Here is a 27,751-nt window from a genome sequence, read left to right as displayed (position 1 = left end):
TTCCATGGACGTTATCAATCTTGATCACAAACCCTCACCACAAGAGTTGTTATGTGTAGTTGTGTTGGAGTTTAGAAGAAGATAGAAGATGAGAAGACTTTGTGTATCTTTCAGTTATTGGTGTTGACTTCAATAATTAGCTGAAAATGATATATATAGGTGCTAGCAGAGATGGCTAAAGACAGACACAAATTTTGGTAAATTTTGGGGTGATAGGTCGACCTACTCCATTGCTTGGGTCGACCTAAATGGAACAAATTCAGCAATTTGATAATTGTCTTCAATTGAGTCGACCTGATGTCTAGGTCGACCTAAAATGAGCTGACTTTGGTTCTTGTGATTTTCATCAGTTTTAGGTCGACCTAGGCAGTTGGTTGAGTTGACCTAAATGGAGCAGAAGTGGATCCTTTTTGCTTCCTTCAGTTTGCGTCGACCTAGGGGCAGAATGGGTCGACCTAACTGGACCAATTTCTTCCACAAGCTGGTTGTAGTATTCTAGGTCGACCTAGGCTTGTGTTGAGTCGACCTAAGATGTCCAAAAGTGCTGAAATCTTGCTTTTCCTTATATCATTCACTTGTAGCTTGATGTTTGTTCAATGAAGATGTTTGCCATGAATCAAAAACTACTGATGAGTATATGCTTGCACTTACATACTCCCCCTTTTGATGATGGCAAACATTGGTTGAATGATGTAATCTGATATAAGCATTTGTTGAATGATGTAATCTGATATAAGCTCCCACATACTTTAATGCGTAAGCTCCCCCGTACTCTCATACTCTCATACTCCCCCTTTGACAACATCAAAAATGAAACAAGGAGGGTAATAGGAGAAAGCACACAAAATAATAATAAACAACATAAAAAGAACATAGTAGATTATAATGGCCAAAGTTAAAGTAGGTCACAATTACAAAACACTGAAATAGTCAATATAAAACAGACATAAGCAAGTGATATGATATGATATGCAATGCTATGATCTAATGGAATGCAATGCTCTCCTAACGTCTTCCTCTCCCATGGTAGTAGCCACCTCTTCCTCTTTGAAATCCTTGAGGACGATCCTCTTCAACCTGATCAAGTAGTTCAAGAGCACTCCTATTGAGAATGTTGAAGCTTTGACTCAGATTTGTATGACGATTGTTTGCCGTTTCCTCAAATCTGTTTTGTATTTCAGTGAGATTGGAAGCAAACGTTTCAAAGTCACTCTTATGCTCCTGAGCTAATCTCTGCAGATTTTCAAACTGAATTTGTTGCTCATTGTAGCGCTCTTGTTGGAGTTGTTGCATATGCTCAAACTGTAGCTGTTGCGCATCATAGCGTTGTTGTTGAAGAAGATGCATATTTTCCAGCATGGTGATGATACTAGATTGATCGGGTTGTGGTGGAGCTATATACCCCCAAGGGATTTCCTCTTCTTGAGATGGTACATAGTGCCAATTTAAGTTGGCATCTTGAGGAACATCTTCTATGACATGATCATCATCAATATTCATGTCTAATTCAGGTTCTTCGTCTTCATTCCTCCTTATGGACCAAATTCAGCAGGATCATCATAGTTGTAGATGATCTTTCCGGTGCCCTTTTGAATTAGATAGTATGCTTTCTTCATTAGGTCCCAGTGGTATCCCATAAGAGTTAAGGTGGTTTGGGAGAATTCTTGAGGAGGTTTGATTCTCATGTAGGTCAGCCCATCAACTATCATACCGAAGTGATTCACTATCCTCTAGGTTATAGGTCCATAGCACAAAGCAGTGGTTTTCTGCTTGACTTCATAGAATTTGTTGGCCAGGAAGTGTGGCCAGTGAACACGAGTCCTATTTTCCAACAAATACATCAATATTATCTCATTCCTTTCAATCTTAGAGTATTCACCCGACCGTGGTCGAATGATACTGAGATAATCCAATTTAGAAGTCTAGGATTTCTCTTGAGATGCCCTGCAGTTATGGTTTCATTTGGCTTGTCAAGAACTGTTGGGTCCTTGAGAATTGATCGCATGTAAGCCATGTGATCATAATTTGCAGGAAAATCACCATCCGCTATACGAAACTCATCACCTGTCATGGTAAGACCAAAAATACTCACCCAAACTAGTTTATCAACAAAGTGTGAGCGCGAGCCCATCTTAAACCGAAAAGTACATCCATCAACCGCCTGTAAACCGGAATAGAAAGCACGAACTACATCTTCATTATATGCGGTATCACATTGTCGCGGGGAAAAACCGTATCCTTTTTTCGGGATGAGACACCTGATGCCTTCTTTGGGCTCGAGTGCTCAAAAAATGATTTTTCTTTTGTTCCGACCAAACTTTTTATTATTTCCAAAGTAGGAAAAGGAAAAAAGCTGCAATAACCTAAAAGTGGGGGGAGAGATCTTGGGTAAGAGGGTTGGTTATACGAAGGGAAGGTATGAGCACCCAACGTATCTATAGTACTCTATAGGTTTCTTTGTTTTGTTTATTCCATTCTTGTTATGGGGGTTCTTGTGAAATAGGTGGGACCTAAGGTGTTGGTTTGATTATGCTCGCAAAGATCATCGTGATCCTCTGCATACATATCCCTTAGAGGGAATCAGAGCATCTGTAGCTCGGGGTCTACGGGTGCTAAGGTTTGAATGGTTTGAGAGAGAAGTTTTGCTCGCCAAGGATACGACCTTGTGCCTACGTATTCTCAAAGGGATGTTGAGAAAGTCAGAGCAATCGTAGTTCCCACTTATGCTTGTGGAAGCAAAGGAAAAGAGACAAATGTCATCTAAATGTTCATGTATCTAATCTATATCATCACATACATCTGTTTGTTTTTTTGTTTGAAAATCTTTTCATTACAAGCCCTGGGCCATGCCACTTATGGCGCTTAGAATGATAAAGATGCTTTTTAGCCAGCCTTGTGGCAAAAACTTTCAATGAAGTCAGCCTTGTGACAAAAAGTTTTGATTAATCAGCCAGCCTTGTGGCAAAAGTTTCAATGAAGTCAGCCTTGTGACAAAAACTTTGATTAATCATCCAGTATGGTGGCAAAAAGGTTTGATTGATTAGCCAGCCTTGTGGCAAAAAAGTTTGATTGATTGATTGATTGTTTGTGATGATATAGAAGAGATACTCCTATCATAGAGAGGATAAATGTCTAATCTCCTAGGGTATTTGATTTGGATATTGGGATGCTTATAAGAAGCCCGTGGGTCCTTGTACGAAGCCCAAGAGGAGGCTATCGGAGGGTCCTTGCATTGTAAGCCCAAGAGGAGGCTATGGGAGGGACAATCCAGGGTCCTTGCATTGTAAGCCCAAGAGGAGGCTATGGGAGGGTCACTCGTTTGTACAAAGCCCAAGGGGAGGCATGGTATAGTTGGTTTGAGCTCTTAGAGCGATTTCACCGGGAAACCATACTCTATGTCCTAACCTAAACTAGGGAGATTCTTTGCACGAAGCCCAATAGGAGGCTATGGGGAACCTAGTGTTGTACTAAGTTGAACAGACATATATAACACAATCACAAGTATGAACAAGTACAAACAAATATGAACAAGTACATGAACAATTATGAACAGTTATACATATATATGACAAAGTGTGTGTATATAATGGAGTTTATGAAGGAAATATACCTGTAAGCATGATCCATTTGTATACACAGGGGCTCGGGATTTATACTCGAGGAGAGGTCCACTTGAGTTTATTCAAAGCTATGTAAACAGGTATTTACAAAGGGGCTTGGGACTTATACCTACATGGAGGCCCATGGTATTTTTGGGAAGATTTAAAGAAAACCTTCATTTTTGATTTGTTATTCAAGATTAAAAAAAATCAAATTGGTCGAGGTATGTACAAAAAGGGTGTACAATGAAATACCTAATTTCATGTACGGGAATGGGACTTATACCTATGTGGAGGCCCAAGTTTTATTTTATAAAACATGGCTGATTGTTTTGAAAAAAGATGCGAGGTTTGAACAACTGTTTGAAAGTTTTTTGTTTTGAAAGAAGTTTATTGTTTAAAGAAGAAAAAAACTGTATAAAAGGAAAAAGGAGTGGGTCTTATACTCTCTAATATTCGAGAGGCCCCACATCATTTTGAAAATCAATTGATCAATTAAAAAGATTTAATCAATAGTTTCAAAAAGAAATGGTTTATCGTCTTTGAAAAGAATCGCGATCGCTTGTTTTAAAATGATTTGAATTTGACAAAAGTCAACTTAATTAAGTTTAAATCAAATTTTAATGCTTAATTAAGACCTAAGTGATTTAGGTTTTGATCACAAAAATATTTACAAGTGATTAGGTTTGAAAATTAAATGAAAAACAAATATTTAAAGTATTTAAAAACACTTAAAAATGTATCATTTTAAACCTAATTAAAAACATATTAAATAAATCTTTTTTTGTGATTTTTTTTTTATATTGTCAAAATATGTATATTAAATAAGAAGTGTTTAAAAAATGAAGAAAAAAATAAGTTGATTTGATTGGTTAAATTAAATGATGAAGTTGTGAAGAAAATGAAGAAAAATAGTGTCAAAAAATAAGGTTTGGTCCTGCCAGGGTTTGAACCCACGCCTTAAGGTTCACCACTCAAAACAACAACCAACTGAGCTACGCGTGCAGCTTGTTTATGATACGCGTTCAACACATTATATTTTAAAACAATTATTTGAATTCTTTGAACGAAAATCTGGCGCCAAGAACACACCCTAACTGAAATTCAAAAATCTTCAAAACTGTGTTGTTTTGATCGATCAAAGGGTCTATCTCACTCGGTTTTTCACGAGGAACATGATGATGCCCTCATAATTCATTTATTTTCACTCTAAGGGGGTCAATTTTCTGACGAACACGAAGAACCCTAATTCTGAGATTGATCATGAAATCGTGTATGTGCAAGATAAATAGCAATTGATTGAGGGTTAATGATCCTCATAGGTGCAGAAACAAGATGGTATGCTCACATTTCATTTATGATGCGTGCAAGTATGAGTTTGAAGTTCATGAGCACTTACCTTAAAAACGGCACACCTGAGAATCGAATTCTTGCTTGGAGGTGTTACAGAAGTTGTTTGATGATCTGGATAGCTTCAATGGACCTTATGGAAGGTGTCTGGATGCTTGGAACCATCTGAATTCATCTGGGCATGGCCATGGTACCCGATCTGCATAAGCTTCAAGAGTGAATCGAATTTGATGATTCTGAGGTTATTGGCTATATGTGATGGATTGGATAGTTCATATGTGATATATGGATGATGTTAGAAGTGATAGTTTGGACAGAATTGAGCCTGAATGAAAATTGGCATGATAAGTCTCATGTAATGCATATTTGAGAAGTGAGGTAGTGATTTTGAGTTTTAGGTGTTTTTGGGGTGTATGGATGGATCAAACACATCCCATATGATGTTTATGAGTTGTGGGAAGCATCATTTTGCTCAGAACTTGCAAGGGATGGAACTTGCACTTTCTCCTCTTTGAAACTCATGAAACTTGCAATTCAAGAAAGAAGAGAGAAAACCTATAATTGTGAGGTTTTGGTGTGAATTGAAGAGTGGAAATGACCTCTATTTATAGGCCATGAGTTCTGAATGCAGAGCCTTGCAACTTGCTTCTTCTTTGGTGATTTGGCATTTGGAGATAAAGTGGAATCTTTACATTTAATGCAAATGGTTAAAGTAACTAAACCATGGTTATTTTGGCCAAGCTTCTTATCCTCTTCCATTCTGATCTCAAATCAGAAAATATCTACCAATTATTGCATCTATGCATCATTACTTGGATCATTTAGTAGAATAGTGCATAACTTTGGTAAAAATGGCTTATAATTTCATGCATAAGGACCTCTAATGAAAAAATTCAAAACCATAGCTATGCTCCATGTTTTTTCATGCTCTTGGACATTTTGGAAAGCTCATATTACACACTTCAAGACCCTAGTTGAAAGTTTCTTCAAGACCTTTAAGGAAGTGGGTGAAAAAGATCCATGAACTTTGAAGAAAATGAGATTTTAAGTGAAATTTTCATAAAGTTCCAACTTTGAAGCTCCATATCTCTTAAATGGTTGATCTTATGGAAAAAAATTATATGTGTCAAAGTTGTTTATTGGATCAAAATCTACAACTTTCATGTTGGAAGTTTTTTTCAGTTTGTAGGTGAAATTTTGAGAAATTCCCTTCCAAAGTTTGGAAAAAACCATGAAAAACACTTAGAAATTTTTCTAAGTATGAAAAGTCAAACTTTTGACTTTTTGATTCTTGATTGATTTTCTCGATTTTCCTTGATCAAATGACTTCATATATCATATATTGATGATTCAAAACTTCAAAAGTCATGGTTGACCAAAATTCCCCAAAAGTCAATGGTGATCTTGTACAGTTGACTTTTTCAGACGAATCGCGTTTCTGGAGATTTCAAATGAAACAGGCTATCCTCACCATATGAATGGTATGAATGGATCATATTGAAGCATTAGAGGATATTGAGCCATGGTTTGAGTTGTGTCACCATGTCCTGATTAAAAAGTCAGTGGTTTAGTGAATTAGGTCAAAAACCCTAATTGTCGACCTGATGAAATTGATGACTGTGGATCTTGAATTGAGACACAATTTTCATTGGATATTGTCATAGGGATTATTTGAAAATGATTGAAACCTTTGATTGACTTCCTGGGGATTTTTAGGGTTTCCCAAATGTGATCCCTGATTTTGGTCCCTGATAGTTCAAAACCCTAATCTGATGATTTGCAATTTCACTGTTGGTCATTCCTTGTGTAAGAGATGTTCTGAGCCAATGGATTAGGTCAAAATGATGCACTTGGGGTCTTGATATCATGTCCCAAGTCATTATGTCAAATTCTGAGTAAAAGTCAAGAGTATGTTGTCTTCAGTCAAAACCCTAATTCAGTCGATTCAGAGCCTTTGAGCTTGTTGAAATGAATCTCTGAGGACCAAATATTGATTGTAGATGAAGATGATTCATTTGAGATGAAGGGAGAACAAAACCCTAATTGACTGTTTCTTGCACTGATGAGTGATCTCTTGATTAAACCCTGCTGAGCACAAGTAACAAACACAAGCTATGCAATTTGTTAGAGATGCAAATGATGCATATGCAAATGATATGAGGTGGTATCTTAGGTCAAAAATTGGGGTATGACAGATGCCCCTATTTAAGTTTCTTCAACCTGAGACATGAAGATTGAAAATCTTCGTTTTGATAGGGTGGAAGAGACTTAAATATCAGAAGACGCGAATTTTGGACCTAAGATACCAAAATTGCGAATGATGCAAGGATATCTTTACCGAGGGATATCAAGAACTGACTCCACTGAGGACAAGAGATTGGGAAGGATGTCTCAATCCGTTTTTAGGAAGAGAATCCGTTTTGTCTTTTCGGGAAAGCAAGTGTATGCTTCACCGGGGAATGATAGCTTTGTAAGAAAAGCTTACCTATCGACATTATCGACTATCAGCATGGGGATAGACTTGTTTAATAATGCGAAGGTGAAAGGTATGAAACTGTATTACCGACTATCAGCATGGTGATAGACTTGACAAGGTAAAAAGAGTTTCAAAGGTTCGGTTAATATTACCGACTATCAGCCTTGTGATAGACATGTTAAATAATATAACCAGAACAAAAGATTACCGACTACCAGCCTCGTGATAGCGGTTTTGAAGACATGATTAATTATCAGCCGAGTGATAGAATGATCTTGGAGACTTTGATAGGGGAATTACTGGATATTCAGCCTTGTGAACAGTAATAAGGCCCTGATCGTCAAATGATCTTCATGATTGATTTCCTTGAGAGGAAATTTTTGAAAGAAACATAAACTGCTCAGATGACGAGGCGATTGTTTATGGTTCAATTTTTTTTCTTGACTCTATTTGGAGAATCGGAATTTGAATTTTTGGTAAAGACAAAGTTCTAACCATGAATGAATTGGAAAGAAACAGTCAAACAAGACTTTGTTCCCATGAGGAATGAACTCAAATGGGGATTTTCTCCTTTGTTTTGAGAGGAGAAACTGAAGCAACCTTCTTCCACGAGGAATGATCTCAGTGGGGAACTGGAGAAAGAAGATTTTATTTCTGCTTATGGGTGACAACCTACTTGGAGAGATGACACGCCCATACTGTTTCTTTTTCCTCTTTTTTCTTTCTTCTTTTTTCCTTTTTTTTCTTTCTTTTTTTCTTTTTGAGGATAAATATATCCTGAATGAATGATTTCGAAGCAATCATTGAAAAATGCAAGAATGCATAAATGATGCAAATATGTATGAACGATGAATGTCATGAATGTAGCATGCATGCTGACGATACTGACAGACAGAGGAGTATATACTGGAGAAGGACCGACGTCGCAATACAACCAGATACTTGGCAAATGTTTTTCAACACGTTGTAGATAGCACGGGTGATGAATGGTGCTGCATGTTTTAAACTTCTCTGGGGAAGATGAGCAATTTTTCTCACTGAGATGGAAGAATCTTCTTTACTGGAGATGGAAAATCTTCGACACTGGGGATAGAAGACCTTCTTCACTGGGGATAGAAGAGCTTTTCCTATCATAATCTTTGATTCATCCCATGGAGATAGCTGTTGATGTTCCTTCGGTTGTTCAGCACTCAAAGGAAAGTTTCGCTTTTATTTTGAAAAAGAAAAGTAAATTCATTTAAAACTTTTTTTTCTCTTTTGTTTCAAAAGTGAATAACACGATTAAAGCGTCATTTTGCAAGCTAAAAGAAATCAAGAGTTGCAAACAATTGGGCACAAGGCTCAAATTTATTTAATAGGATGGTAATCAGCTAAAGGCGTGATTCCATAGAGTATTTTACAAAAGTTGGAAATGGTAATTATGCGGAAAAGGCTACATTGAAAGCAATAACCACTATTCCCCCTAACAACTTTGAGTTCCAACTGTGCTTGTCGCTTCAGATTGACAATGATTTGTTTGAAGATCCTTTGATGAAAAAGACTCCTCAGATGACGAAGTACGGACTGATGCAGTTACTTTGTCATAATTCCTTAATTTTTGCCTAGATTGCCCTTTCAGGTTTTCAATCTACCAGGATGAATTTTTCTGTTTATTGTCTCTAATTTTTGCCTGGACCGCCCTTTCGGGTTTTCAGTCCACCGAGACACTCATTTTTGCCTAAGTCGCCCTTTGCGGGTTTTCGACTTACCGAGCTGTTCTTTTGTTCTTTTTTAGACAAAGTATTTCTTGACTGCATCAGCATTCACAGGATGTGGGAGTTCATCACCATCCATGGTTGTAAGAATCATGGCGCCGCCAGAAAATGTTCTTTTGACAACATACGGGCCTTCGTAATTAGGAGACCATTTGCCCCTAGAATCTGGTTGAAAAGACAAGATCTTTTTAAGCACGAGGTCGCCTTCTTGAAATTCACGAGGTCGAACCTTTTTGTTGAAGGCGTGTTTCATCCTTGCTTGGTATAACTGTCCATGGCATAGAGCAGTCATACGTTTTTCTTCGATTAGGTTCAACTGATCGTATCTGTTTTGACACCATTCAGCCTCTGATAACTTAGTCTCCATGAGGACTCTCATTGATGGGATTTCAACTTCTACGGGGAGCACAGCTTCCATGCCGTATACTAGAGAAAAGGGAGTTGCCCCTGTTGAAGTACGCACTGAAGTACGGTACCCATGTAAAGCAAATGGCAGCATTTCATGCCAGTCTTTGTAAGTGACGACCATTTTCTGGACGATCTTCTTAATGTTCTTGTTGGCAGCTTCAACGGCGCCGTTCATTTTTGGTCTGTAAGGAGAAGAGTTATGATGCTCAATCTTGAATTCCTCACATAATTCTTTCATCATCTTGTTGTTCAAGTTTGAACCATTATCAGTAATGATCTTGCTGGGAACACCATATCGGCAAATGATGTTATTCTTAATAAACCTCACAACCACTTGTCTTGTAACGTTGGCGTAAGATGCTGCTTCGACCCATTTGGTGAAGTAATCAATTGCCACTAAGATGAAACGATGACCGTTTGAAGCTTTCGGTTCGATCATTCCAATCATGTCGATACCCCACATGGAGAAAGGCCACGGAGATGAGAGAACGTTGAGTAGAGTCGGTGGCACATGGATCTTATCTGCGTAGATCTGGCACTTGTGACATCTCTTCACGTGTTTACAACAATCAGATTCCATTGTCAACCAATAGTATCCTGCTCTTAAGATCTTTTTGGACATTGCATGCCCATTTGAATGAGTTCCAAAGGACCCTTCATGCACTTCATGCATTAACATATCTGCTTCGTGTCTGTCCACGCATCTGAGCAAAACCATGTCGAAATTTCTTTTGTATAGCACATCTCCATTCAGGAAGAAACTGCCAGAAAGTCTCCTTAGAGTTTTCTTATCTTTGTTTGATGCCCCAAGCGGATACTCTTGAGTTTGAAGGAAGCGTTTGATGTCGTGGAACCACGGTTTATCATCGATGACTGCTTCAGTTGCAAACACATAGGCGGGCCTTTCAAGGCGCGTGATTCTGACTTTAGGCACATCATTCCAGTGACTGACTTTGAACATGGAAGATAGAGTAGCCAAGGCGTCTGCCATTCGATTCTGATCTCGAGGTATATGATGCAATTCAACCTTGTTGAAGAAAGTCAACAGACGTCTTGCATAATCTCTGTAGGGAATCAAGCCAGGGTGATAAGTTTCCCACTTGTCTTTGATTTGGTTGATCACGAGGGCTGAATCTCCATATATGTCTAGGATCTTGATCCTTAAATCAATGGCTTCTTCGAGACCCATGATACAAGCTTCATATTCTGCGATGTTGTTGGTGCAATCAAATAGCAATCTGGCGGAGAACGGGATATGAGTACCCTTGGGAGTGATGATGATTGCCCCAATTCCATTGCCATAAGCGTTTACTGCTCCATCGAAAATTAGGCCCCATCTTGATCCAGGATCAGGACCTTCTTCAGGTAATGGTTCGTCACAATCTTTCATCTTCAAGTACATGACATCTTCGTCAGGAAAGTCAAACTTGAGAGATTGATATTCATTAATTGGTTGATGCGCCAAATGATCGGCGAGAATGCTTCCTTTGACCGCTTTTTGAGCACGGTATTCAATGTCATATTCGGATAACAGCATTTGCCATCGGGCAATCCTTCCTGTTAAGGCAGGCTTTTCAAAGACATACTTGATCGGATCCATTTTGGAGATTAACCAAGTAGTATTGTTGATCATGTACTGGCGGAGACGTTTTGAAGCCCAAGCCAAAGCACAACATGTTTTTTCGAGCATGGAGTAACGAGACTCACAGTCTGTGAATTTCTTACTCAAGTAATAGATGGCATGTTCCTTCTTACCGGTTTCATCTTGTTGTCCAAGCATACAACCCATGGATTCTTCCAACACAGTAAGGTACATGATTAATGGTCTTCCTTCAACTGGAGGAATCAATATTGGTGGTTCTAACAGGTACTCTTTGATACTGTCGAACGCTTTTTGGCAATCTTCAGTCCATACAACCCCTTGATCTTTGCGGAGAAGCTTGAAAATTGGCCCACAAGTAGCAGTCATTTGAGAGATAAATCTGGAGATATAGTTCAATCGTCCGAGAAATCCTCTTACTTGCTTTTCAGTTTTTGGTGCAGGCATCTCTTGAATAGCTCTGACTTTGTCGGGATCTACTTCAATACCTCTTTGGCTGACAATGAACCCCAAGAGTTTTCCAGATCTAACCCCAAAAGTACATTTGTTAGGATTCAAGCGAAGCTGATATTTCCTTAGTCGTTGAAACAACTTCAAAAGGTATTCAATATGTTCTTCTTCTGTGCTGGACTTGGCTATCATGTCGTCCACATAAACTTCTATTTCTTTATGCATCATGTCATGAAAGAGAGTAGTCATTGCCCTTTGGTAAGTTGCGCCGGCATTCTTTAATCCAAACGGCATCACTTTGTAGCAAAAAGTACCCCATGGGGTGATGAAAGATGTCTTCTCCATGTCTTCAGGAGCCATCTTGATCTGATTATAACCGGAGAACCCGTCCATGAAGGAAAAGACGTTGAACTTAGCGGTGTTATCGACCAGCATGTCGATATGTGGTAATGGAAAGTCATCTTTGGGACTGGCTTTGTTCAAGTCACGGTAGTCAACACACATTCTGACTTTGCCATCTTTCTTCGGAACTGGCACTATGTTGGCCAACCATTGAGGATACTCCGAGGTGACAAGAAAACCTGCGTCGAGCTGTTTTTGAACTTCCACTTTGATCTTGTTAGCCATATCAGGGTGAGTCCTTCGCAATTTCTGCTTAACCGGTGGACATTCTGGCTTCAATGGCAAGTAATGCTGAACAATATTGGTATCCAACCCAGGCATGTCTTGGTAGGACCAGGCAAACACGTCAACATATTCTTTGAGAAGGTCTGTCAACTTACTCTTGATATCAGTATCAAGCAGCGATCCAATGGTCACTTCTTTTTTGTCTTCTTCAGAACCCAAGTTGATCTTTTCTAAAGGCTCTTTGTGAGGCAGAATGGCTCTTTCCTCGTGCTTAAGTAATCGAGAGATCTCGTCCGGGATCTCCTCTTCTTCCTCTTCTTCGGCTTCGAACACAGGAAACTCAAAGTTGGGAGAGGGCATAGGGTTATTGCATTCAATGGGTTTATCAATAGTAAATCTGCACATGTGATTTATATTTATTTCAGAAAATTTATGAATGCAGGAGTGTATGCAGATTTTTTTTGAAAAGTTTTTTTTTTTTTTTTTTTGGTTTTTTAGGATTACCATTTCCAAAAAAAGCAAAAATAAAACATATAATGTAGGGAATTCAAAATGACACTTTATTTATGATTCATTTTTGAAACAAAGCCCTAAACACAAACTCATTTGTCTTGGGCAGGACAAAGAGGGAAACTTTTAAAAACAAAGCCCTATACACAAAGTTATTTGGGCGGAACATTTAAAAGCAAAGCCCTATAAAACATCTCTCTGCTTTGGGCAAGGCAGGAGGTCAAAATAACAGCGAGGTGATTACTTTGAGCGGCGAACAACATTCGGAACGTCGACAGCCTTCCAATAGCAACGAACTCCTCTGTGTATTATGTATTCAGGAAAATTCTCCTCAGAATTATCTTCAGTATTGACATTGACCGCTGGTCGAGCAGGATTTGAAGGTCCTGGTTTGTCACCCTTGTTCTTTGTAGAGTTGAAACGGTCTTCTTCTACTTCTTGAAGAGCATATGATGAGTCACAATCTTCAGAATTTTCAGGATGTATTTCCCAGTCTTCAGGATGAAGAGACTCATTGTCAGCGACACTTTCCGAGTCAGTTGCGGGACCATCTTCCCCTTCATCTTCAAAAATGGCATTTATGTGATAGTAACCATCTTCAGGATTATGAACCTTGGCAGATGCATTGAATCCGAAATCTTCAGTAATTTCAGGTTGCTGAGAAAATTGACAGGGCTGATAAGCCTCTTTTGGTTGACTATTATATTCAAAGGGATCTCCCCATCCAGTTGGTTGGATGTCCTCAATCGCAATCTTTGAACTTTCAGGTGCAGTATATTTCACCATATAATCAAATTTTCCACTTGGTTGTCCCAAGGTGTCCCAGATTTCTGCAGGAACAGGCTCAGTTTCTTTGCCTTTGGGTTTCTCCGAAGGAGGATATGGTTCTTCCTGAGATATGTATCCCGAGTCATTGAGATAACATTTCCATTCTTCTTCATCATCGGAGAGACCTTCTTCGATGCATTCTTCGATAAGGACATTAACCTCTTGAGGAATTGGGTTAAGGAACCCTCCACTATGGAACGTTTCTTTGATCGGACGAAGGGTTTCATCCTTCTTGGTGCAGTTTGAGAATGTTGGTGAACATCCGAGACCTGCTCTGGTTTCATTCTTGGTCGGGATCACAACTTGCCCCCAGCCAGTGGTAGTTCCATCTCTCACTACTTTTACTGCTTCTTTGTATGAAGAGATTGATGCTTTCTTTTTGGAAGATTCGTCTTCTAAAGAGAGACCTTGGAACTGAGTTCCTTCCACATCATCGGCACTAATGAAAGAGAAATTGGACAAATGGCTCACCATCAAGGCTTGTTCCCCACTTATTGTTACCAATTTTCCGTTTGTTACAAATTTTAACTTTTGATGGAGCGTAGAAGTTACCGCCCCTGCTTCATGGATCCATGGTCGTCCTAACAGACAGCTATAAGCAGCTTGAATGTCCATGACCTGGAAGGTGATTTGAAATGTATGTGGACCAATTGTCATGGGAAGGTTGACTTCGCCAATAACAGATTTTCGCGATCCATCAAATGCTTTGACTACTACACCACTGAACTTCATAGGCATTCCTTGGTAAGACAAGCGAGCAAGAGTCGTCTTTGGCATCACATTCAAGGAAGATCCGGTGTCTACCAACACATTGGACAAAGAGTCTGACTGACAGTTCATAGAAATGTGCAAAGCAAGATTGTGATTTTTACCCTCCTCGGGGAGTTCTTCATCACAGAAGCTTAAATTGTTACAAGCTGTTATGTTGGCTATTATCCCATCAAAGTGGTCAACAGTCACATCATGATCTACAAAAGCTTGATCCAAGACTCTCATCAGGGCTTCCCTGTGTGCTTCAGAGTTTAAAAGCAATGAAAGTATTGAGATTTTTGAAGGAGTCTGCATAAGCTGATCCACAATCTTGTATTCACTTCTTTTGATAAGCTTCAAAATTTCGTCAAAGTCAGGATTGACATTGGTTCCACTGGATTGACCAACATCAGTGTTTGTATTACTAACAGGAGTTTCCACAGGATTCCCCACCGGAACATTGACAGGATTTTGTCCGGTTGCAGGAGCAACAGGTTGCTTTGAAGGTAGTGGAGTATACACACGTCCACTTCTTGTTACTCGACTCACATCAGCGATGTTTACGACAGATGAGAGAGTTGGTAAAGGAACTTCTTGTCCATTCTTTATCATTGTTGCATTGTAGTTGTATGGAACTGCCTTGTCAGAGTCATAAGGAACAGGTCCAGGTAGACAAATGATCAAAGGAGCAACAGGAACCCTTGGCTTGTTGTAAGTAACTTCTATGCGCTCGGGCATGTTGAAATGAGGAATGATGACGTTAACTTTAGGCATTTCCGAGTTGATATCTGAGACTAAAAGCTCATGCGGATAACATCCTATCATGTTAACTTCATTTTCATCCCTATTTCGGTAGATCTGAATAGTACCATTATCCAACAGAACTTGGAGATCTCTTCTCACAATCGAACATCCGTGAGGATCTACACAACATATGCTACAGGAACCATATTGATGCTGGCGAAAATTCTGTCCTCGACAGAGAGTGGCGTGCATTTGTACCAAATCGGCTCTTGAGTAATTGATATTATAGACTCGGTATGGACCAGGACATCCATACACCATGTTTACAACATGCCCTCCATGATTGGGCAGCGGATTTGCTTGCACATTTGGATTCAAATTTCTGAAAGAGAGGAGATTAGATCTAACCAACCTCTGAACTTCATATTTCAAAGCTATGCAATGCTCAAGATCATGGCCAGGTGCTCCTTGATGATAAGGGCATGAGACCTCTGCTTTGTACCACCATGGGAGTTTCTCAGGTACTGGTGGTGGTGCTCTAGTTTGAACGAGACCTTTTTCAACCAACGCAGGGTACAATTCTGTGTAGGTCATTGGAATCGGATCGAACTGTGGAGCTCTTTGCACACGATTCTGATTATTGTTGAACTGCTGAGCCTGTTGTCGAGGCTGTTGTTGTTGAAACTGCGGGGTAAATCCCGGATTTGGTGCTGTATTAACGACTGGCGCAATAGCAGCAATCTGTTGTCGACGATTGACGTTTCCTCTTGGCTTCCCTTGGGACACCATGTCAACACTTTGTTCTTTCTTCTTTGGGAAACCACTTCCGAACTTTTTGGTTCCACTCGAAGATCCACCTTCTTTAGTCAGACGTCCGGTTCGGACTCCTTCTTCTAGACGCATCCCCATGTTTACCATTTCGGTGAAATCACTTGGAGCACTAGCAATCATGCGTTCATAATAAAACGGACTGAGAGTATTCAAGAAGATCTTTGTCATCTCTTTCTCTTTTAACGGTGGATTAATCTGAGCAGCAGTTTCTCTCCATCGTTGGGCATATTCTTTGAAAGCTTCATGGTCTTTCTGAGCCATGGATCGGAGCTGATCTCTGTCTGGAGCCATATCCGAGTTGTATTTGTATTGTCGGACAAAGGCCTCACCTAGGTCATTGAATGTTCGAATATTAGTGCTATCCAAGCCTGTGTACCACTTCAGTGCGGCACCAGTCAAACTGTCTTGAAAGTAATGGATGAGCAACTGATGATTATCTGCATAAGTAGACATTTTTCTGGCATACATCACAAGATGACTTTGTGGACAAGAACTACCTTTGTACTTCTCAAAGTCAGGGACCTTGAACTTAGCCGGTATTTGTACACTGGGAACCAAACATAGCTCCTGGGCATTCTTTCCAAACAAATCTTTCCCACGAATAGCCTTGACTTCCAATTGAATCTTGTTGAACTGTTCTTGGAGATCTTCCACAAGATTACGCGGATTTGTGCTATCACCTTGATCATGATAAATCTCATTGCCATCATAAGGAACAGTGTGAACCGTAGGGGTCGGAACTGTCATAGTGGGTTGAGAAAGTGCCATAGTGATTTGGGAAAAAGTTACCCCTGAATGTGGAATAAACGCCGAACCTTGTGCAGCAGGCGCTTCAGTTGTAGCTGTTTGAACCCCAGAGAAATTATGGCGGAAACCTGTACCAAAGCTGAAAGGCGGGCCCCAACCTTCTGGCATAGAGAAAGATGGAATACCGAATGCAACTGTAGAAACTGGAGTAGTGACTTCAGATGTTACCGCTGCTTGACTGTTGGGTGGTGGCGGCTGATTCTGTGCGGCCATCAAGGAGTCAACCAGAGTAGTGAGACTTTCCAACTTTTCCTGAAGGGTGGTCACTGTACCACGGAGCTCAATATTCTCTTGTTCAGAGTGTTCCATTACTCTTCTTCTATTTGAACGAGTATTGTATCTGTGATCTGATTGCGAGCGCGGTCGAGAAACTTTGAGACGCGACAGCTTGACGATCTATTGGAGAAAGATCCAAAAGATGAGACTCTATACAACAGACTCGATATGCAGAATGATGTATGCAAAGAGAAATTTTATGATTTTTCCAAACATTTTAAAGATTATTTCCTTGCAAACATTTGAACACAAACAATTCTTTTATTGAAATAATGGGAAATGTTACAACATTGGAGCGTAGCTCCTTACAGAATCAAATGATACATGAAAATCTAAACAAATCCTAAACATCTTCATCAGACGAAGAACCAAATGCATTGTGCAGCTTGAGCTTCATGATTTCTTTCCCATAGTAAGCTTTCAACTCGGCCTTTTCAGCTCTCAGCTTGTCAACCACATTCTTCCAATTGTCAGGTATCGGAGCGTTGCTTGTTGAGCCTTCAAGCTTTTTCTTGCTTTCTTTGATGTATCTTCTGATTGCGGCATCTTTCCGACGGATCTTCTCATCTTTGTTCATGAGCCATCCATATTGATAATAGAGAGTTTCTTCATGTTCTTTCACTTGTTTCTTCAACTTTCTATTTTCCACATCAGTTCTTCGAAACTTTTCTTCCCAAGCGTCTTTTTCTATCCTCATCTTGGTCAAAGTGTCTTGGTATTCCTCCATAGCGGGAATGTTGGGTCGTTGAGGTACCACAGGGAACATGGGTTTTTCATAATCATAAGGCATTTGAAACTCCTTTGCCCTTTTCTTTACCCAACAGACGTAGGCGTTCGTAGCGATACAGTTCCTTATCTCACCTTTTTCTTTCCATCGGATGTCGTACCAGGCTTTCACCATTTTTGTTTTCAACCCTTGAGGATCATTTCCTTCCTGATAGAAGTAGCTTTCCACTGTAGGGCCAATGGGTTTAGTTGAATTTGCATACCCGAGTTGTCGTCGGGCTAGGACCGGATTGTAGTTAATTCCTCCTTGTGTACCAATGAGGGGTACGTTGGCGAATTCTCCACAACTTTCAATGGTTTCTGTACCGCAGCGAGCCAAGGTATACCACTGAATATCATTATTAGTAAGAGACATAAGTCTTTGAGACCAACGTAAACCCTCCCGGTTTTCCGTGAAAATGGGAGACTTAGGTAAGTGTGAAACAATCCATTTAAACAACAGAGGTGCACAACATACAATAATTCCACCACCTTGGTGATTCCTATGATGGACAGAGAAATACATGTCACCAAGCAGAGTCGGAACGGGATTTCCATTCAAAAAGACCTTTATGGCATTGATATCAACAAAGTCGTCGATATTGGGAAACAGAACCAACCCATAGATGAGCAAGGCTAGTACAGCTTCAAAAGCTATCATGCTACCAGTCTCGATGAAATCAAAGGCTCTCTTTATTAGAAACTGTGAAGGCAAACCTGGAAGGTTTCCTTTGGTAGTCCAATTACTCTCTATTTCAGATTTCTTCAAGTGGGTACCTGTTGCAATGACTGGTGACTTAGGAATGGCTTCCAAACCATTGAAAGGTATTTTGTCAGACACAGGAATACCCAAAAGATTGGCATATTCTTCCAAGGTTGGTACCAACTGATAGTCTGGAAAGGTAAAACACCGGTAGACGGGATCATAAAACTGAACCAGAGTTTTGAGAAGTCCTTCATCAACATGAGTGTTCAAGATAGGCAAAAGCTTTCCATGGCTTTTCCTAAAATCAGAAGGATCTTGTACAAAAGACGCTAACTCTTTCAGTCTTTCCACATTAGGCTCTTTGAAACCGTACCTCTTGGTATGCCTTTTTACCCACTCCATAACCTAATCCTATAATGTTTGCAAAGAAAATTCTCTAATTGTTTGGAAAAAATCATGTTTTTATGGAAAAAGATTTTATTTTTATTTTTTATGGATGTATGAATGCATGGATGCATGGATGCCACATATTCAAACATGGTAAAGCGAACATGGTAACGCAAACATGGTACTGTAAACATGGCAACACAAACATGGTAACACAAACATGGTACACACAGGTTCAAAGGTCCAGCGTCACGAGCATGAGGTCAGAGAACCAAACATGGGATAGTTCTAGTTAATCACCTGCAAAACATGTTCTACTGATACGTCAGAGTCTACATCTTTCTTTCGGATATTACCGGCTTTCCACAATTAAACTCATGAGCCAGCAATATTCTCAAGAAAAACTCGTCTGAGTGTGGTTCTCCGCATGACAACTAATCCAAGTCTTCACCTGAATAGTTTCTGCACCACAACCTAATAAGGCCAGGATGGGTTGGGGTTCTACAGCCAACTCAGCTTCTACAGTTCAATGAAAGCAATAATGTCTTCGCAACTAAACTCGCTAAACATATATTACAAACAAGGAACCTCCACTGAGCGGAAGGATTCTCACGTGCGCCTGCACATGACTATACCCTCCACCTAATTCTTATGTGTACTTAATCCGGGTTAGGATTTGTCCATAATGTATCACTTGTAACAGAACCACACAAGTAACAGAACCAAAGAACCAAACAAGAACAAAATAAAAACAAAACAAATAGAAACAACCCTTTCTTTGGAAACAATAAAAAGATGGTCCCCAGTGAAGTCGCCATTTTTCTGTCGCGGGGAAAAATCGTATCCTTTTTTCGGGATGAGACACCTGATGCCTTCTTTGGGCTCGAGTGCTCAAAAAATGATTTTTCTTTTGTTCCGACCAAACTTTTTATTATTTCCAAAGTAGGAAAAGGAAAAAAGCTGCAATAACCTAAAAGTGGGGGGAGAGATCTTGGGTAAGAGGGTTGGTTATACGAAGGGAAGGTATGAGCACCCAACGTATCTATAGTACTCTATAGGTTTCTTTGTTTTGTTTATTCCATTCTTGTTATGGGGGTTCTTGTGAAATAGGTGGGACCTAAGGTGTTGGTTTGATTATGCTCGCAAAGATCATCGCGATCCTCTGCATACATATCCCTTAGAGGGAATCAGAGCATCTGTAGCTCGGGGTCTACGGGTGCTAAGGTTTGAATGGTTTGAGAGAGAAGTTTTGCTCGCCAAGGATACGACCTTGTGCCTACGTATTCTCAAAGGGATGTTGAGAAAGTCAGAGCAATCGTAGTTCCCACTTATGCTAGTGGAAGCAAAGGAAAAGAGACAAATGTCATCTAAATGTTCGATGTATCTAATCTATATCATCACATACATCTGTTTGTTTTTTTGTTTGAAAATCTTTTCATTACAAGCCCTGGGCCATGCCACTTATGGCGCTTAGAATGATAAAGATGCTTGTTTTTAGCCAGCCTTGTGGCAAAAACTTTCAATGAAGTCAGCCTTGTGACAAAAAGTTTTGATTAATCAGCCAGCCTTGTGGCAAAAGTTTCAATGAAGTCAGCCTTGTGACAAAAACTTTGATTAATCAGCCAGTATGGTGGCAAAAAGGTTTGATTGATTAGCCAGCCTTGTGGCAAAAAAGTTTGATTGATTGATTGATTGTTTGTGATGATATAGAAGAGATACTCCTATCATAGAGATGATAAATGTCTAATCTCCTAGGGTATTTGATTTGGATATTGGGATGCTTATAAGAAGCCCGTGGGTCCTTGTACGAAGCCCAAGAGGAGGCTATCCGAGGGTCCTTGCATTGTAAGCCCAAGAGGAGGCTATGGGAGGGACAATCCAGGGTCCTTGCATTGTAAGCCCAAGAGGAGGCTATGGGAGGGTCACTCGTTTGTACAAAGCCCAAGGGGAGGCATGGTATAGTTGGTTTGAGCTCTTAGAGCGATTTCACCGGGAAACCATACTCTATGTCCTAACCTAAACTAGGGAGATTCTTTGCACGAAGCCCAATAGGAGGCTATGGGGAACCTAGTGTTGTACTAAGTTGAACAGGCATATATAACACAATCACAAGTATGAACAAGTACAAACAAATATGAACAAGTACATGAACAATTATGAACAGTTATACATATATATGACAAAGTGTGTGTATATAATGGAGTTTATGAAGGAAATATACCTGTAAGCATGATCCATTTGTATACACAGGGGCTCGGGACTTATACTCGAGGAGAGGTCCACTTGAGTTTATTCAAAGCTATGTAAACAGGTATTTACAAAGGGGCTTGGGACTTATACCTACATGGAGGCCCATGGTATTTTTGGGAAGATTTAAAGAAAACCTTCATTTTTGATTTGTTATTCAAGATTTAAAAAAATCAAATTGGTCGAGGTATGTACAAAAAGGGTGTACAATGAAATACCTAATTTCATGTACGGGAATGGGACTTATACCTATGTGGAGGCCCATGTTTTATTTTATAAAACATGGCTGATTGTTTTGAAAAAAGATGCGAGGTTTGAAAAACTGTTTGAAAGTTTTTTTGTTTTGAAAGAAGTTTATTGTTTAAAGAAGAAAAAAACTGTATAAAAGGAAAAAGGAGTGGGTCTTATACTCTCTAATATTCGAGAGGCCCCACATCGTTTTGAAAATCAATTGATCAATTAAAAAGATTTAATCAATAGTTTCAAAAAGAAATGGTTTATCGTCTTTGAAAAGAATCGCGATCGCTTGTTTTAAAATGATTTGAATTTGACAAAAGTCAACTTAATTAAGTTTAAATCAAATTTTAATGCTTAATTAAGACCTAAGTGATTTAGGTTTTGATCACAAAAATATTTACAAGTGATTAGGTTTGAAAATTAAATGAAAAACAAATATTTAAAGTATTTAAAAACACTTAAAAATGTATCATTTTAAACCTAATTAAAAACATATTAAATAAATCTTTTTTTGTGATTTTTTTTTATATTGTCAAAATATGTATATTAAATAAGAAGTGTTTAAAAAATGAAGAAAAAAATAAGTTGATTTGATTGGTTAAATTAAATGATGAAGTTGTGAAGAAAATGAAGAAAAATAGTGTCAAAAAATAAGGTTTGGTCCTGCCAGGGTTTGAACCCACGCCTTAAGGTTCACCACTCAAAACAACAACCAACTGAGCTGCGCGTGCAGCTTGTTTATGATACGCGTTCAACACATTATATTTTAAAACAATTATTTGAATTCTTTGAACGAAAATCTGGCGCCAAGAACACACCCTAACTGAAATTCAAAAATCTTCAAAACTGTGTTGTTTTGATCGATCAAAGGGTCTATCTCACTCGGTTTTTCACGAGGAACATGATGATGCCCTCATAATTCATTTATTTTCACTCTAAGGGGGTCAATTTTCTGACGAACACGAAGAACCCTAATTCTGAGATTGATCATGAAATCGTGTATGTGCAAGATAAATAGCAATTGATTGAGGGTTAATGATCCTCATAGGTGCAGAAACAAGATGGTATGCTCACATTTCATTTATGATGCGTGCAAGTATGAGTTTGAAGTTCATGAGCACTTACCTTAAAAACGGCACACCTGAGAATCGAATTCTTGCTTGGAGGTGTTACAGAAGTTGTTTGATGATCTGGATAGCTTCAATGGACCTTATGGAAGGTGTCTGGATGCTTGGAACCATCTGAATTCATCTAGGCATGGCCATGGTACCCGATCTGCATAAGCTTCAAGAGTGAATCGAATTTGATGATTCTGAGGTTATTGGCTATATGTGATGGATTGGATAGTTCATATGTGATATATGGATGATGTTAGAAGTGATAGTTTGGACAGAATTGAGCCTGAATGAAAATTGGCATGATAAGTCTCATGTTATGCATATTTGAGAAGTGAGGTAGTGATTTTGAGTTTTAGGTGTTTTTGGGGTGTATGGATGGATCAAACACATCCCATATGATGTTTATGAGTTGTGGGAAGCGTCATTTTGCTCAGAACTTGCAAGGGATGGAACTTGCACTTTCTCCTCTTTGAAACTCATGAAACTTGCAATTCAAGAAAGAAGAGAGAAAACCTATAATTGTGAGGTTTTGGTGTGAATTGAAGAGTGGAAATGACCTCTATTTATAGGCCATGAGTTCTGAATGCAGAGCCTTGCAACTTGCTTCTTCTTTGGTGATTTGGCATTTGGAGATAAAGTGGAATCTTTACATTTAATGCAAATGGTTAAAGTAACTAAACCATGGTTATTTTGGCCAAGCTTCTTATCCTCTTCCATTCTGATCTCAAATCAGAAAATATCTACCAATTATTGCATTTATGCATCATTACTTGGATCATTTAGTAGAATAGTGCATAACTTTGGTAAAAATGGCTTATAATTTCATGCATAAGGACCTCTAATGACAAAATTCAAAACCATAGCTATGCTCCATGTTTTTTCATGCTCTTGGACATTTTGGAAAGCTCATATTACACACTTCAAGACCCTAGTTGAAAGTTTCTTCAAGACCTTTAAGGAAGTGGGTGAAAAAGATCCATGAACTTTGAAGAAAATGAGATTTTAAGTGAAATTTTCATAAAGTTCCAACTTTGAAGCTCCATATCTCTTAAATGGTTGATCTTATGGAAAAAAATTATATGTGTCAAAGTTGTTTATTGGATCAAAATCTACAACTTTCATGTTGGAAGTTTTTTTCAGTTTGTAGGTGAAATTTTGAGAAATTCCCTTCCAAAGTTTGGAAAAAACCATGAAAAACACTTAGAAATTTTTCTAAGTATGAAAAGTCAAACTTTTGACTTTTTGATTCTTGATTGATTTTCTTGATTTTCCTTGATCAAATGACTTCATATATCATATATTGATGATTCAAAACTTCAAAAGTCATGGTTGACCAAAATTCCCCAAAAGTCAATGGTGATCTTGTACAATTGACTTTTTCAGACGAATCGCGTTTCTGGAGATTTCAAATGAAACAGGCTATCCTCACCATATGAATGGTATGAATGGATCATATTGAAGCATTAGAGGATATTGAGCCATGGTTTGAGTTGTGGCACCATGTCCTGATTAAAAAGTCAGTGGTTTAGTGAATTAGGTCAAAAACCCTAATTGTTGACCTGATGAAATTGATGACTGTGGATCTTGAATTGAGACACAATTTTCATTGGATATTGTCATAGGGATTATTTGAAAATGATTGAAACCTTTGATTGACTTCCTGGGGATTTTTAGGGTTTCCCAAATGTGATCCCTGATTTTGGTCCCTGATAGTTCAAAACCCTAATCTGATGATTTGCAATTTCACTGTTGGTCATTCCTTGTGTAAGAGATGTTCTGAGCCAATGGATTAGGTCAAAATGATGCACTTGGGGTCTTGATATCATGTCCCAAGTCATTATGTCAAATTCTGAGTAAAAGTCAAGAGTATGTTGTCTTCAGTCAAAACCCTAATTCAGTCGATTCAGAGCCTTTGAGCTTGTTGAAATGAATCTCTGAGGACCAAATATTGATTGTAGATGAAGATGATTCATTTGAGATGAAGGGAGAACAAAACCCTAATTGACTGTTTCTTGCACTGATGAGTGATCTCTTGATTAAACCCTGCTGAGCACAAGTAACAAACACAAGCTATGCAATTTGTTAGAGATGCAAATGATGCATATGCAAATGATATGAGGTGGTATCTTAGGTCAAAAATTGGGGTATGACACACATTCCAACAGTGGACCAATATTTTGATGTTGAACTAAACTAGTAATTTCCGGAATGTTCATACGGTCGGTTGCCTTAGGGTTGTACACATACTGCTTAATAATCTTCCTTTTCAGATGATATTTCTCAAATTCAGCCCTACAATCTGGATGAACAAGGGCAAGAGCACTTACCAGTTGAGAGGCGGATCCGGATGCGACTTCTTTTCCTTTTCTTGACTTGGGAGGCATGATGGTGAGATGGATTGATTGAATATGTTGAAGCGAATGATGTTGATTTAGAATTTGAGAGATTGGATGCCAGAAAATTTTAGGGTTCTGTGGTAGAGAATGATGTATTATGAATGAATGAAGAATACAAGTGCATGCACTGGGTCGACCTAAAAGCCCAAATTTGGGGATTTAAGTCTCAGTGGGTCGACCCAAAGAGAGGTCTGCGTCGACCTAAACGAAGCAGTAGCTGCATCTTTTAATTGACAGCAGAGTAGGTCGACCTAGAGACAGATTAGGTCGACGTAACTGGCAATGATTTTCTCCTTTTTTAAAAACAGCTTCAATAGGTCGACATATAGGCAGTTTAGGTCGACTCAAAATACATGAATTGCAACAAATACTCAAGAATTGACTATGTATGCTTAATCTATCAAATGCAATGTTAATTGTTGTGATTCTTAACCTTGATACATTATGCTCATGATGATCAATCTATATGTGATTGAGAAATGATGAGAAGCACATAGGATGTCACTATAATCATGTTAATTGATTACATATTACAGAATCAATAATATTTTTGGAAGTGAACAACAAACATGTTACCACTTTCTCGATCTTCTGATATTTTGTCATCATGATATAAGTGATAGGATGTTCCTTTGATCAATGTAGTACGATCCTTGACAGGCTGCGTACTCCCTTCATACTAGAGAAGAATGTTAGCATTAAAAAAAATAGATAGATGAGAATATTAATAGATAGCCATAACCATGTTTAGCTCAAATTAGAGATATCCAATATCCCTAATTCTCTGTGAATGTTGAAGAAAGGCTCAGTTGCAAGAGGTTTAGTGAAGATGTCCGCTAATTGCTTCTTGCTCTCAACATGTTCAAACACAACTTCCTTTTTTTCTACATGATCTCTTAAGAAGTGGTGCCTTATTTCTATATGCTTGGTCCGTGAATGTAGAACATGATTTTTGATTAAGTTGATGGCGCTTTTGTTGTCACACATGATAGGTATCCGGTCAAGTTTGATGCCAAAATCATTAATCTGCTGTTTGAGCCACAATATCTGTGCACAGCAACTTCCGGCAGCTACGTATTCCGCTTCAGCTGTAGATAATGCGATCGATACTTGTTTCTTGATGTGCCAAGTTATCAATGAATTTGAGAATAGGTGACATGTGCCACTACTGCTTTTTCTGTCAGATTTGTATCCAGCAAATTCGGAGTCGGAGAATCCCACCAAGTAGCATTCATTTCCCTTAGGAAACCATAGACCATATGTGGTAGTTCCATAGAGGTATCGTAGAATTCTTTTTACAGCCTTTAGATGTGATTCTTTGGGCACGATTGGTATCTTGCACACATGCATACACTAAACATAATTTCGGGTCTTGAGGCTGTGAGATACAATAGAGAGCCTATCATGCCTCGGTATTATTTAACATCAACCTCTTTACCGTTTTCATCCTTGTCTAGGTTGCCAATTGTGGCCATAGGTGTGTCAATCTCCTTTGCCTCACTCATCCCAAATCTCTTTAGCAATTCTATGCAATATTTTGTTTGGCTAACGAAAGTTCCATGACTTAGTTGTTTGATTTGTAGACCAAGGAAGAAGTTCAATTCCCCCATGAGGCTCATCTCAAATTCACTCTACATAAGCTTAAAAAATTCTTTGACAAGTTTTGCATTAGTTGACCCAAATATTATATCATCTACATAAACTTGAACCAGAAGTATATCTTTTTCTTTTCTTTTAATGAAGAGAGTAGTATCAACTTTACCCCTAGAGTATCCTTGACTAAGTAGAAATTTGCTTAAACGCTCATACCAAGCAAGCCCTAGGGGCTTGTTTGAGACCGTATAAAGCACGTTTCAACTTGTAAATATGTGTTGGATACTTATAATTTTCAAAATCGGGTGGTTGAGCTACATAAACCTCTTCATTAATATAACCATTTAGAAAAGCACTTTTAACATCCATTTGGAAAAGCTTAAAGTCTTTTGAGCAAGCATAAGCAAGTAAGAGGTGAATTGCCTCAAGACGTGCTACGGGAGCATATGTCTCCTCATAATCAATACCTTCCTCTTTATTGTAGCCTTGAGCTACCAACCTAGCTTTGTTTCTAGTAATAACTCCGTTTTCATCAAGTTTGTTACGAAAAACCCACCTAGTGCCAATTCTCTTGAATCTTTTTTCTCTCCAACTCTCTCCAAAAACCACCTCACTCAAAGTTCATTTTCATAAAGTTAGTAAGATTCACATTGAATCTTACTAATCTTTGAAATAAACCTTCATCCATTTACTCTCTTCTTTCATTTGTTCATCATCAATTTTGGAAGATCAAAACATTGTGTTTGTTCTTGAAGTAGATTTGAAGTTTTGAGCAAGAAAGTGGTAAATCTCTAGATTCATTCCATTCTTCAAGATGTGATCTATTGTTGATTATGTTTGCTACACCTTTGGTGTTATATTGGTGTCAATTGCTTTTTATTTGATGGATTTTCGTGCACAAGTTGATCCAAGATCACAAGGTGTTTGGTATAATGTTTAAATAAGTTTTTCTCCCTTTGATTGCTGTTTTTTAAAATGCATAGTGCAATCGATTGCTCTCTTTGTGCAGTCGATTGCATTGTTGTTTTTATGCATAGATTTTGAAAAATTGAAGAGGTGCAATCAATTGCACCATTAGAGTAATCGATTGCACCATTAGAGCAATCGATTGCATGCTGACAGAATGATGTTTTTTGCCTTTTTTTAACTTGTTTTGGTTCTAACTCTTCTTCTACTCCTTTCTTTTGATATTTTCTTTGAATTACAAGTTTAGAGGTCTAATTCCTCTCCAATGTCAATGGACTTAGGGCGTTGATAGGATGAAAATTCGAATCCGCAATTTTAAGTGATTG

General features: G+C 38.7%; 2 protein-coding genes across 2 annotated transcripts; both read right to left on the bottom strand.

Annotated features, from left to right (window-relative positions):
• Positions 1 to 1,846: 1,846 nt before the first annotated feature.
• LOC131649007 (uncharacterized) lies at positions 1,847 to 11,816 on the bottom strand. Its single transcript, XM_058918754.1, has 2 exons — positions 10,273 to 11,816; positions 1,847 to 2,161 (listed from the first exon to the last, which is right to left on the bottom strand). Exons 1-2 carry the CDS (start codon positions 11,632 to 11,634, stop codon positions 1,847 to 1,849), a joined length of 1,677 nt encoding a protein of 558 aa, XP_058774737.1. The 5' UTR covers positions 11,635 to 11,816.
• A 2,044-nt stretch (positions 11,817 to 13,860) lies between these two features.
• LOC131649006 (uncharacterized) lies at positions 13,861 to 16,965 on the bottom strand (the record flags this gene model as incomplete). The annotated part of the gene is made up of 2 exons (XM_058918753.1): positions 15,904 to 16,965; positions 13,861 to 14,688 (listed from the first exon to the last, which is right to left on the bottom strand). Coding segments are annotated over exons 1-2 (1,872 nt in total), but the record flags the coding sequence as incomplete, so codon positions are not given.
• Positions 16,966 to 27,751: the final 10,786 nt, after the last annotated feature.

The sequence above is a fragment of the Vicia villosa genome, linkage group LG2 (assembly GCF_029867415.1).
Source record: "Vicia villosa cultivar HV-30 ecotype Madison, WI linkage group LG2, Vvil1.0, whole genome shotgun sequence".
Taxonomy (NCBI): Eukaryota; Viridiplantae; Streptophyta; class Magnoliopsida; order Fabales; family Fabaceae; genus Vicia; species Vicia villosa.
Note: the sequence above shows the minus strand (reverse complement) of the source record. Positions and strands in the feature narration are given on the sequence as shown.